At 38.0% G+C, this 12,932-nt stretch overlaps 1 protein-coding gene across 3 annotated transcripts in view; it reads left to right on the top strand.

Annotated features, from left to right (window-relative positions):
- HIVEP1 (human immunodeficiency virus type I enhancer binding protein 1) overlaps nt 1–12,932 on the top strand; it is a 171,317-nt gene that overhangs the window by 85,881 nt on the left and 72,504 nt on the right. For all 3 annotated transcript variants that reach the window (XM_023757387.1, XM_014459335.2, XM_006092941.3), the window contains exon 3: nt 9,860–9,913. In XM_023757387.1, coding sequence (XP_023613155.1) covers nt 9,860–9,913 — 54 coding nt within the window. The remainder of the gene's footprint in view (nt 1–9,859; nt 9,914–12,932) is intronic.

Here is a 12,932-nt window from a genome sequence, read left to right as displayed (position 1 = left end):
AAAAGGATAAATGAACAATTTTTCAAAGGACAAGCCATAAAATTATCACAAGAGTAGGCACTTTACATGTCATTATGGCATATTTTGTTCCTAATCTTCCTTAACTCATTATCATACTACTAGGGGCCCATTGCACGAATTCATGCACCTTAAAAGGAACTGTGGGCCACGAGGCTGTAGTGGGCACAGGGGCAGGTCTTGGCCCATCATCCGGGCCCCTGCCCAGCCCCTCCCACCACAGCCCCCGGTCCCCTGTCTGCTGGCAGCCCCTCTCCTGCCGCCGCTGCTCCCACTGACAGCCCAGAGCGATTGGGGCCGGCGCCAGCAACAGGTGCAAGTGGTGGTGCCGGCTGTGGGTACGAGTGGGGCCGGTGCTGGCAGTGGGTGTGAGTGGCGGCGGCTGCCGGCCCTGATTGCCCCTCAGGAGTGGGGGAAGTGGAGAAGCCCAGAGGGGTGATCGGGGCCGGCAGCCGGTGCTTGCACCCACTGACGGTGCTGAGCGATGAGGGCGCCAACAGTGGGTGCAAGTGGGGCCATCTCCAGCAGCAGGTGTGAATGCCGGGTGGGACCGTGGTGAGCGGGAGCCAAGAATTTTCAGTAACCACCAGAGGCTCACCCCAAAGACAGCGACTGGCGCCCCACCTTGGTCTGGTGCCCAAGCTCACCTGCTCCACCATCCGCCTGCTGCTGATGCCCGCCATGTTCTGCACACGCCCCCTGGTGGTCGGTGCATGTCATAGCAACTGGTTGTTTGGTTGTTCAGTTCTCCCACCATTTGGTCTATTTGCATATTAGGGTTTATATATAGAGATGTTAGGAGATTGTTCATGTCTTTCATCTCTACCTTTTCCCATAGCCAGCTTGTATCTTTTTATAACCCTTGAAGCCTTTTATTAAAAAATTGCTTACAACCTCTATCCAGATTTTTTGGGGTCCTCAAACACTCAGCTACCCTCCCCTACTCTTGGAAGCTCTATCTCGTTTCTCAGTTCCTTCCTTTCCACTTACCCACCTTGCAAATTTGATTGATCACATGAATGGCTCTCTAGTACCTCATCTCACTGAATTCTTTGTCCTTCTGGAAAAATCCATATTTGGCACTCTTTCTGCATTCCTTCATCCAGGTTGCCAAACTTTGTTAGAATAAATAACACTGCTCTGCACACTGGAGCCACCAAAAATTTGTGGCTCTCCACACTTACAGATCCCTGGTTGCTGTTCCTTAGTGTTTTGTTTGTCATTCAAATTGGTCAGCTCTTCCATTTCCACTGTAACTTTGCCTACTTCTTATCAGTCTCTGAGACCTCTTACACAAACACTAAACTCCTTTCTCTTTGTGGACAACCATGCCTCTTATCTTAGTAAAATTTGGATAATTGGATCTGAGCTCCCTCAAACTCATCTTTTTCATCAGCAGACTTTGCAGCTGACCTACCTACCTCCTTTTCTTTTCTCAGACCTCAAAGAATCGCTCTGTGTATCTCCCTGTTCAGAACCAACCCTCCCTCTTTTACAGTTTATTAGGATCTGGCTATTGTCTTCCACTGTCTCCAGAACCTTGCCCCTTTTATCTTCCACTCTTTCTTGTATCTTTTCTCTCTTTTCATTTTATTTTTTGAAATATTTTAAAATATATTTTTATTGATTTCAGAGAGAGGAAGGGAGAGGGGGAGAGAGAGAGATTGAAACATCAATGATGAGAGAGAATCATTGATCGGCTGCCTCCTGCACCTCCTACTGGGGATCGAGCCCACAACCTGGGCATGTGCCCTTCACTGCCTTGTCTTATTTGCTGTTACAGCTTATAATGACACTAGTAGCCCAGTGCACGAAATTCGTGCACATTGAAAGGGAATTAATTAGAGGAATGTAATTTGGATTCACTGTCTAATATCAATAATATGTGAGCATGAGTCAGTCCGCGTTTCTGAAATTCAATGACATGAATTTTAGCTATTACTTTACCAAATAAATGGAATTTATAGATATCATTTAAAAGAGCATTCAGCTTAATATTAAAAACTCTGGCTACCAAGTCAGGTCTGTTTTCAACTTTTTGCCAGCGTTGTAAATTGTTTGCAGTATCTGCCCATTTGGGGTTCCATGTCATGGTTATGAATAAATCGGGCTTGCCATACTTCGTTACAATTGCTATAGCATTTGCTGATATCACTGCTGCATGTTTCTGGGACTACCCTCAGAAGATGATGGAAGTATTATCATCTTGCCAATTGGCACATTGTCATTTTCAGATCTAGATTTGAGATAATCCATCAAACCACTATACTTTTCAACTCTCAACTTAGATTGGTTTGCTTTGAGGAAATTAATCCGATTGGCCTCCATTTTTTAATATGAATCCACAGTAAACTGTTGAGTTAATTTTCCTGCATTTAAAATAGGATTGAATGTGTCCTGCACAGAAAGATGAAGTCCATAATACTGCGTTTGTGTGACTCATGTCCTTACATTTTGTCTAGTAATATTGTCGATTACACTGTTGTCTCTGAGTCTCAATGCAATATCTGTTCCCCAGCCTTTTTCACCATGTGGAAAAAGAATAGGATATGTCATTGCATCTAATGTAGGAAACAGGATATTGATTTGTTTCATTTTAGTGGCATTTGGATTATTGGGATCTGGTTTACAATGAATGAGCAAGTCCCTTTCAAAAGGAGGTTCTCCATCTTCGTTTCTGAATATGACAGCAACCTCAGTTACACGGGGAGAATTATATCTACCTGGGTCACTGTTACGCTCCTATTTAATCGCCATTGTTACTTCTGTGGGAGCAATACCTTTTGCTGCTGCTTCAGACTGGGCTTCCTTTTCTACCTCATGTAGCATGTTGTATGATTTTGTTAATTCACTTATTTCATGCATGAGGTTGTTGATGTCGATCATGAGCCTTTCTGAGCAGCCCTGGTTTTCTGGCATTGCTAATCTTTTACTTGTAGCTTTGGCTGTATCCAAAATATAGAGTTGAGCAAATTTCTGAGAAACACCATACAAAGGATGTAAAGTTCCAGTACAGTGATAAACTTGTCCGTGAATTCTAAAACAGTACGGCCCATATCCTGATGGCGATGTAATATTTGCACCCATGGAAGCAAAAGCAAAAGAACTATTTATGGAACGAATATTTTCCATGAAATTTTTACTGTCAGAATCCTCATTTGCCATTAATCTTTTTAAATATGCCGGGTAATCTGGAAAATGTATATCATTTGGACAGACTTTCCCTTTGCTACAACATCGAGTAAATTTCCCATCGGATGGTTTTTCATCAGAGAAATTTAGTGATAGGCAAAATTCACATCGAACAGTCATTCCACCACAACTATGTTCGAGGATTGCATCGTCATGTACTCCATTTTCGCTGAGAAGGCAGTTCCTACCGATATTGGTAGTACTTCTTGATGACTGTTCTCTAGACATATTCTGTTGTCATCACTGCCTTCTTTCAACTTCACAGGCACGTTGGACTTTAGACATTTTCTGTCGATAATGCCGATGTTTTTCGGCATCAGAGCGATGTTTTTCCAGTAGCTGGTGTTCAGATACATCCTGTCGCAAGCGCCGCCTTCTTTCAAGATCAGATGCACATTGCTCTGCAGACACTTTCTGTCGATAACGCCGGCATCTTTCGGCTGCAGAGCTACGTTGTATCAACAGCTGTTCTTTAGACATAGTCCCACCTCTCTACTGTCATGGTCTGAGATGCAGGTGAATGAGAGTCCTGGTTATCAGGCCGCTGAGAGCTGTCTGACCAAAGGCTGATTCTGGCTGATTCTGTGGGGGTGGGACTTCCTCCTCCCTGCTGTCAGTTTCCACAGCTGTGATGAGGAAGCTGGGGTGACAGAGGGAGCTGCGCTCTCCAAGCTGCCCTCTCTCTCGCTCTGCTCTATGTCCAGCAGTCTCCTGCTCTGCCAAGTCCTCCAAACATCCTGCTCTCTGCCGGCAAGGTCCCAGGAGTCCGCAGGCGTGGCTAGGCGCTGGCGGCCTCAGCTCCCAGACTGGCGAAAGTCCTGGGAGCCCGCGGGCGTGGCTAGGCGTGGGAGGCCTTGGCTCCCCAACACGACCAGCGAAAGTCCTGGGAGCCCGCGGGCATGGCTACGGCCTGGCCTCGCCTCCCGAGGCCAGTGAAGGTCCTGGGAGCCCGTGGGCGTGGCTTGGTGCGGCAGGCCTCGCCTCCCGTGCCGGCAATGGTCTCGGGAGCCCATGGCCATGGCTGCTGGTGACGCCTGACACCTGCGTATGCAAATTAACCGCCATCTTTGTCGGGCTAATTTGCATGGTCACTCTGATTGGCTGGTGGGCATGGCTTGTGGGTGTGGCTTGAGTGGGGGGGGATGGCTAATTTGTATGTTTCTCTTTTACTATATAGGATGCTACCTGCTATTGAAATACCTTTGCATATTTAATTTACACCCTACTTGGCCATGACCTTTTTTATCTTTGAATATAGTTCTTGATAAGATTGTTACATCCTTATTCATGAATGAGACTTGTCTATAGTGTTGGTTTTTCTGCCTCTTTGTTCACATTTTGGTATCAGGTTATCCCAGCTTTATGAAATTATTTAGAACTCCTTTTCTGTTATCTTGTGTTCAGTTTAGGAAATGCCTTAGTCTTCAGAATTGGAAAGAATTTGATAATAAAACCTAGCCTAGCACCCTTACAAAAGGTCATTCTTTGTTACTCTGGTAAATTTCTCAGTTTCATCCATTGTTCTTATCCTAGTTGAGTTCTTTTCTTCCTGGGTCAAGTTGAGTAATTTTACGTTTTTCTAGAATTTTTACTAGTTAGTCACAGTTTTTAAATTCATTAATATAGAGTTGAGTCTGATTTTTTTCACTTACTTGAAACAATATTTTTCACTTTGAAATGTTACTAGGCTAGATTATCATTTTTGACATTATTGTAGAGTATCGTCTTTCTCAATGACGTAGGTCTAGAGCAGTGGTTCTCAACCTGTGGGTCGCGACCCCTTTGGCGGTCGAACGACCCTTTCACAGGGGTTGCCTAAGACCATCCTGCATATCAGATATTTACATTATGATTCATAACAGTAGCAACATTACAGTTATGAAGTAGCAACGAAAATAATTTTATGGTTGGGTCACAACATGAGGAACTGTATTTAAAGGGCTAGAAGGTTGAGAACCACTGGTCTAGAGGGATGTGTAAGATGTGTAACTTTTAGGTTCAAATGTGTTTCTTATATTGGTAGATTTATTTAGCTGATTTAGTAGTGAACACTAGGATAATCTTCATTTAGAAGAGCATCTATAAAGGTTATGGGTATTGGATGCCTTATTAACATTACGCCATTGCCATATATTTAGCCTTAGTAAAATAGCTCCCGCAGTTAACAGTGAGTAAGGAGCTTGTAGCGATGTGTAATGAGGGGACGTAGGAGTTAGACTTATTCAGTAGTAAAAATAGTACAGTCACATATGGTGATTTTTTTTCATTCAGATGGTATCTCTTTCAATAAATAAAAGGCCTTTTACAGTTTATTAGGATCTACTTCATAGAATTTTCTGGTTAGCATTTCCACTTTGTGTTTTCAAGGCTGTGATGAGAGGCAGTGTTAGAACAGAGGTGATGGGTGTCTATCAGAATAGCAAGAAGAAAGGATGAGCTGATAGAATCAAGGTAGAAATTATTTGTTTCATTTATAAAAAAAATTTTCTATTACAATTGAAATTCAATATTATATTAGTTTCAGGTGTACAACATAGTGATTAGATACTTATATATTTTATGAAGTGATCAACCTGATAAGTCTAGTACCCATCTGACATCATACAAATTAATTACAATATTATTGACTGTATTCCCTATGCTGTAATTTACATCACTGGTACTATTTTTATAACTTTCAGTTTGTACTTCTAAATCACTTTCAAGATAGAAATAACATAAGTTGATAGATTGAATGAAGTAATGTCTATTCAAGTGCTTTCAGTGTTCCCAAACATAAAAATTATTTATAATGTTGAAGAGATTGCAGTGCTAGGCTCTTAAGTGAAACCAGCCAATGCCGATTTTCAAGACTGTATAGGTATTCCTTTTTGTCTTTTTCAGAAAGTACCAGTGTTTCTCTCTGTCACTTGACAGGTATTGTCAGCATTTATACCATCAGTAAATTATTCAGGTCCATCTTATGTCATTATTACTGGTGATCATGAGATATGCAACTATAGAGAAATGGAATTCTAGATGCAAGATTTGGTGGTGATAGAGCAGGGAAGGACAGGCTCTGAATAAGGATGTTAGAGAAGATGTCCTAAAAGGGACGACATCTTGAAGGGGAGAGTCAGGATTGGGGGGGTGCAAAGAGCTTGTGGGATCACAAAGAACTTTGATGCCACATGGGAATTCAGGCTCTGTATTTATGATCAAATTGATATTCAAATGACTGTTTGAAGGATATAATAATCTGTAAGCCCCTCCAGGAGAGCCATTCTGTTTTCTTACTATCTCTAGTTCTTTCTATTGTACCCGACACAGGGTAGACACTTAATATAATAAAAACACACAGCTTTTGTGTTTTTATCCTAACAGATTAGTGGGTTGGTCCCCAAAGCTGTAATGTCCTGGATCCCAAGTCTCTCAAGGAGTGGTGTTTAGGCATCTGAAATGGTGAGGGAGGCATTTCACCATAGGATGAAAGTGCTTGGAGAGCATGTGCTTACTGCCCATTTGAAGATTGCTTTATTAAATAATTTTTTATAGAGTATTTGGTCGTCTTCCCTGAACCCTAATAGACAGGTGTTTCTTAAGAGTTCATTACAGTAAGAATGCATTGGTTACTTTACTATCAGGTTTACTAGCAAGGTATGAGTGTCCATTTTGCATGTATATGTATTTATAAGCAACAGCAACAGAGAAACTATTTATTTGTAAATGTATAGTTCTCTGTGAAATTGTTAACCTGAGAGAACAGTGCCATTGGGGAGGGCATGATGGAAGATGTTTCAGAACCTGAGATCCCATCCCAAACAACATGCCCCCTCAACCCCCCAATCAAGGCTTGTAATGAGATATATTATTGTTGGGAAGTGTTATCCTTTGTTTGGTAAAGGGAACAGGGTTAAAAAGAAATGTTGATAACTGTTTCTTATATCAGTGAATTTCAAGCTGCAGGTTTACAATGCAGCATTGGATTGTGAAATCAGTGTAGTGGGCAGGATGGCATTTTTCATTTTTAATAGGAAAGGACAGAAAGTAGAGTGTGGGTGAGTTTGTTTCTGATTTATGTGTAGGCATATATTTATGTGTATGCATGTGTAATTGGCTGAAATGTAAAATATATTTCTTGCTTTGGGTCATAGTGAAAAAATGATAAATATTGCTTTTAAATATGAGAAAATTGCTTGTATAAACCAATTAGGAGCATCTAATAAATGACTACTTTCCCTGTAGTTTTGAGTGTGTCTTCAAAACATTATATTTTACCAGGAGAATCATAAAATAAAGGTTAAGTATAAACAGGACTTTTTATAAAAATTGAAGCAAAAGCTTTTAATAGTAGCTGTTTGCAAGCTTGCTAATTGAAGATTGTGTTACCTATTGAACTGGCGCTTTAGGTGTGAGAGCATTGAGGTGGATGCTTATAGCTAACATAATAGATAACCCGAATCTACTGATTTACTAGTATACACTACTATTATCAAGAGAACAAGGCAACTTATTGAAAAATTTAAAAACAAAGACTAGAATTTAGTGATCAAATGTAAGTCAAAGTCATTTTTGTAAGAATTTGTTATATTAAAATACAAATGGAAGGTGGCCAAACCTCAATATACTAAACAAATAGCAGCTATTCTTTAAATACATGTTGTTGTAGATTTTTGTTGCTTTGAGTCATAATTGATTCTGTTAATAAAATGTTTTATTATATAACGCCAGTTTATGTTTGCATAAACTCTTAAACACAATTATTACTACTATGACTATATGTAATATATACATACATATTATTTATGGTTCCTAAGTTTGGACAAACTGCTGGCATAGAAATAATAGTGTTTTTCCCTTTTGTGTTTTTCAAGGGCTATGTATTTAAGTTTTGCGATGTGTTTATTTACATATTGAAAGTCTACAATGTACTTAGTGTATTGTATTTTTAAAAACTGGGCCTTATGCTTTTGTTACTTATATTAATATAGATTTCATCCATACATTCGGTATTATTCTCTTTGAAGTAACATTGCTATTGAATGTAGGATCCACTTTCTACATTTAATAAGTTCTTTTAGTGCTGTTTTCAATTTCACTCATCATTTGATGAGAAATAAATGAAGTGTATAAATAAGAAAATTTATATTATTTCAAAAGGTTGTCTCTATAAATCTTATTCTGGATCTGATAATTAGCAGGAAGCAAGTAGACACTGCTGTGGGGAATGCATATGTCAGGATGAAAATGTAGTTGTTTTTGATCATTGCTGTTATGTAGTGTCTAAGATTTCAAACTAGCTTGTTTCCTTTATTCTGCTGCTCCACCTCTGCCTTGATGTGGCACACTGGATGGAGAAATATGCGACTTAAAGAAGTTTGAAGTAAATCAAAGGTTTTCTGAATTTCTGGCCTTTTCAGCAGGTAGTCCAAAGTTGAAAGGGCCCGTGGTGGGATCTGTGTCTTTTATTTATTTGGAAGGATGTCATTTTGTAGGCAACATCTTCTAGTGGTAGGTTTATCATCGGAGATCATTTGAGGGCTGATCGTATATGCCAGAAGGCATAAATGGCTGAAGTATCAGTATTTTGAAAGCATTTAAACTGTACTTTCATGGACTATCTAAAATACTGTATAATTATTGGTATTGTATTTAATTCAGTACAAAATAGTATCTTGGGAATTTTATAACTCTTACCATTATAATTAGTACATAGACCCCTGTATTGAAAACTTGGTGTTGGTTACTGTCATAATCATCAAATATGTATATCTTTATAAAATTAAAATTGTTACCAAAATAGAACATGCACTAATTTACAAAGTCCAGTTGTGCCAAGCCTTAGATGGAAGAACTGTAGGCCCTCAGTTGCCGCCCTCTCCCGTTCCTTCCTTAAGCAGCTCTCCCAAGTCTTCGTTAATTAATGCTCCTGGGTTACACCTAATCTTTTAAACTTTGTGCACATGTAACAGTTCTTTAGTCATTAGTTATTGTTTTTTTAAAACACCAGTAAACATTTATTTTCTGTTTCTATAGAACAGGACTTCAGAAGTGGCATAGACAGGAGGTTTTGGCTTGGAATTTCTCATGAATATAGTCATTAGTTTTTTTATAGTATCTCTTTAATGCACTATTCTAACCACACAATTCATAGATAAATCTATCCTGTTATCAGGAGTTGGCAAAAGTGATGGGTGTTGTGTGTTATTTAGCTCATTTCCTTTATTTTTCTTTCTTCCATGTTCGACTTAGGTCTTAGGCCAAATGTGGATTTTGCTTAGACTTTTCTAAGCTAATAGGCATTTGTTATATCTGCTAAAAGTCTCTGGGCATTTACATATCTTCATCAGGAAAGTATTATTTTGTTACTTTTATTAAGCAACTACATATTTTTAACTGTAGTTCAGTATTTTAAATGCACTAATTATATCATGGAAACAATTTGAAATGGTCTTTGTGACTAATTTAAGACGATTAAATTATAAGTATAATTTTAAAAGAAAATATGTCATTACTTTACCAGTTTATGCATATTTGTTTCATAAATAATCCATTTAACAAATACTTATTCCTGTGTGTTAGGAACTGTTTATAGGAAGTATGTTTATTTTACTGAATTCTTATTTGTATATGATAAATTTACTTATAAAATTTTCTTTGTTTTTCTTAGACAAAATTGAAGAAGCACAAAAAGAACTTAATGGGGCGGAAGTATCAAAAAAAGGTAAATTAAAATCAACCCCAGTATAAACTTTATTCTCGCAGAGATTATTATATAGACACCTTATAATTGCAGCCTTGCTAAATCAATTGGTGTAAACATATCACACAATTAAAAATCACTTTAAAAGAATTGATACCTAGCTCAGCCAGCTTGGCTCAGTGGTTGAGCATTGATCTGTGAGCCAGAAGGTCACGGTTCAATTCCCGGTCAGGGCACATGCCCAGGTTGCTGGCTCCATTCCCAGTGTGGGGCATGTAGGAGGCAGCCAGTCGATGATTCTTTCTCATCATTGATGTTTCTATCTCTCTCTCCCTCCTCCTTCCTTTCTGAAATCAATAAAAATATATTTTAAAGAAAAGAATTGATACCTAAAAGTATGTGGACTTTGCTTTATGAAATGTTTTGGCCACATAGCATATTCTACAATCGTTCCTACACATTAATGTGTTGCTGATAGAAGTGCGATTGTTGCAGGAGTGAAAGTGCCGGTAGGAGTGAAGATTGTTGCAGCTCTTTTGAGGGTCTGTTTGTGAGATTGTCCCATAGCAATAATAGAACCAGTATAATGGATGCTGATGACTGCATTCATGCGTGTGTATGATTTGTGTGTGTGTGTACTGTACGCTCATGTAATACAGTATTTTTTGAAATGACCAAGACCTAAGACAACTATAATAACCTAAATGCTAGTCAGTGTAGGAGTAATTGAATACATTATAGTAAATGAATATGTTTGGATGTTATACAGCTTTTTTAAAATGTTAATTATTTCAGTTGTCTGTGAAAATTCGTTGCTAAATGAGAATGAAATTGGAATGTAGCATGCAAAATATGATACAATCTTTTTGTTTGATCCAAAGCATACAAAAGCACATGCACGTGCGTGCGTGCCTCCCCTCCCCCAACACACACACCCTTATATAGGATTTGATCAAGTTTGAAAAGATTTATATACAGATATATCTGTACAATGATAAACTTTTATTTTTATGTCTTTGAGTCCTTTTGCTAATTACAGTGGGTATAATTTTGCATAAAAAATAAGAAGTTTTAAAATCAAAAATTGGTTTTCCTCATAGAAAGCATACATATTATTTGTCCAAGTAATATGAAAAAAAATCAATGTACAACAGTTTGTGGGGAGGGAAGACAATAAGGTGGGTAGTTCCAACAGTATCTGTTAATGAGTAAAATTGAATTAAAGGATAGAAAGTTTTTTTATAGTATTTACATTTCATGATTTATTATTACTTTGTCCCTGTTAAATCTTCTAATTAGAGTGGTATATTTTGACAGAGTGAGTGGATTAGCCATGTAGGATTTCAGTTGAAAGTCTTTTTTAAAAAAAATATTTTAAATCTGGTTAGGTTCCTAACTAGGTATTTTAGTGGGAATAATCTCTGCCTGCCCAGGTTCTCCATCCCTTGGACCAGGCTGTGAAATCCCCAAGATTATTTGGTGTTGGTATGAATAGTTATCCTGTGATGTGCAGCAGCCTTAAAGAAGTGTGCTCCTCCTCCTTTTTCCTCTGCCCCCACCTCCTCCTTCCATGGAATCTATGGAAGAACCATATCAAATATGACCTTTAATGACATTCTTGAGGAAAAGCAAATCTAGAAAGAGCAGAGAAGTCACCATAGCCATGCTGTCCCTTTGAAAAGCTGACTATAGATTCCTTCCCCACATTGCTGTAGGCAGAAAGCATGTAAGATACTTAGGCTATGATAGATCTTAAACTTCCCTTTTCATAGTTAGCCTTTTTCACATTTAGTAATGACTTAGAGCTGCTTCAAGTAGCAAAATAAATGTGTGCTTGTCTTCTTTTTCCTTCTTTCTTACTCCTGTGACAGTTTTAAGAACTGAACTAAATGCCTGGTGAGAAGGAGGAAATGGAACAAAGGTTCTAGAAAAAGAAAGTGGATAATGAGGTTTAGAATAATCTAGTGAGCTACATTTGGCAGGCTATACTTACTTAAGACCTAGGATGAATACCAAATGAGCATTGTTCTGTGCAATTCACTGCTTAGAATTACTATTTGACTTTCATTTTTACATACACATTCTGGGCGAATTAAAAATAAAGTAGTTTTTCTCTCAAGTAATTAAGGAGTTGGTGTTAAGGTGTTGTCTTTAACACCACGGGATAAAAATCTTTTTGTAACATAGGTGTTGAGATTTCTCAAATTTTTGCTTGCTAAGCTATTTTATTAAAGGAAGTTTATTACTTCCTTTGAAGAATATACTTAAAAATTGAGTTATGACTCATCTAAGATAGATCACTTTTTCACTATTTTTTCAGTGCTTTTATTTCCTCTTCAAGTTTGACTTTTTTCTACATTTGGCTTTTTTTCTACAGTGCTCACAGAAGGTTCTAAGGCTTTGTCTGCATTGTTGATTCTGTGATCCTTAACTTATTTTAAGGTTCTTCCTCCACTCTTTTTTTTTTTTAACCATTAGGACAAGTAGCTAATTTATCTGCAGAAGCAGTTAACATAATGGTAGGCTTTAAAAAGAAAACACAAAAACTTGCTCATTGATAGATTATAATGGCTATCTTTCCTCTTTTCTAAAGTTTTAAGGAAAGATTAATCTGTGTAATATACTGTCATAGAAACTTACTTTTGCCCATTGCACACCAATAGAATGTAGAAGTGCACTAAATTGTGCTAATGTATTTTATTCTTTCTTTCTGTTTATGAATGAAAATCTAATTACTTTGATTTATTTTTATTTTAATCAATTTGGGGGAAAATATAGTATGCAACATTCACACAGTTCTCCAAATTGTCAGTTACGTTATTTCTTACAGTGCTATTTACTTGTTCTTAATATCCAGTGTGTTTGACACTCTTTATAAAATTATTGGGCAGCAGTTAAATAACATAGGAAGGCCCTGGCCAGGTAGCTTGGTTGGTTAGAACATTACCCAGATATACCCAGGTTGGGTGTTTAATCCCAGGTCAACCAATGAAAGCATAAATAAGTGGAATAAAAAATTGATGTTTCTCTCTCTCTCCCT

Source organism: Myotis lucifugus, unplaced genomic scaffold (genome assembly GCF_000147115.1).
Source record: "Myotis lucifugus unplaced genomic scaffold, Myoluc2.0 scaffold_107, whole genome shotgun sequence".
NCBI classification, from domain to species: Eukaryota; Metazoa; Chordata; class Mammalia; order Chiroptera; family Vespertilionidae; genus Myotis; species Myotis lucifugus.
Note: the sequence above shows the minus strand (reverse complement) of the source record. Positions and strands in the feature narration are given on the sequence as shown.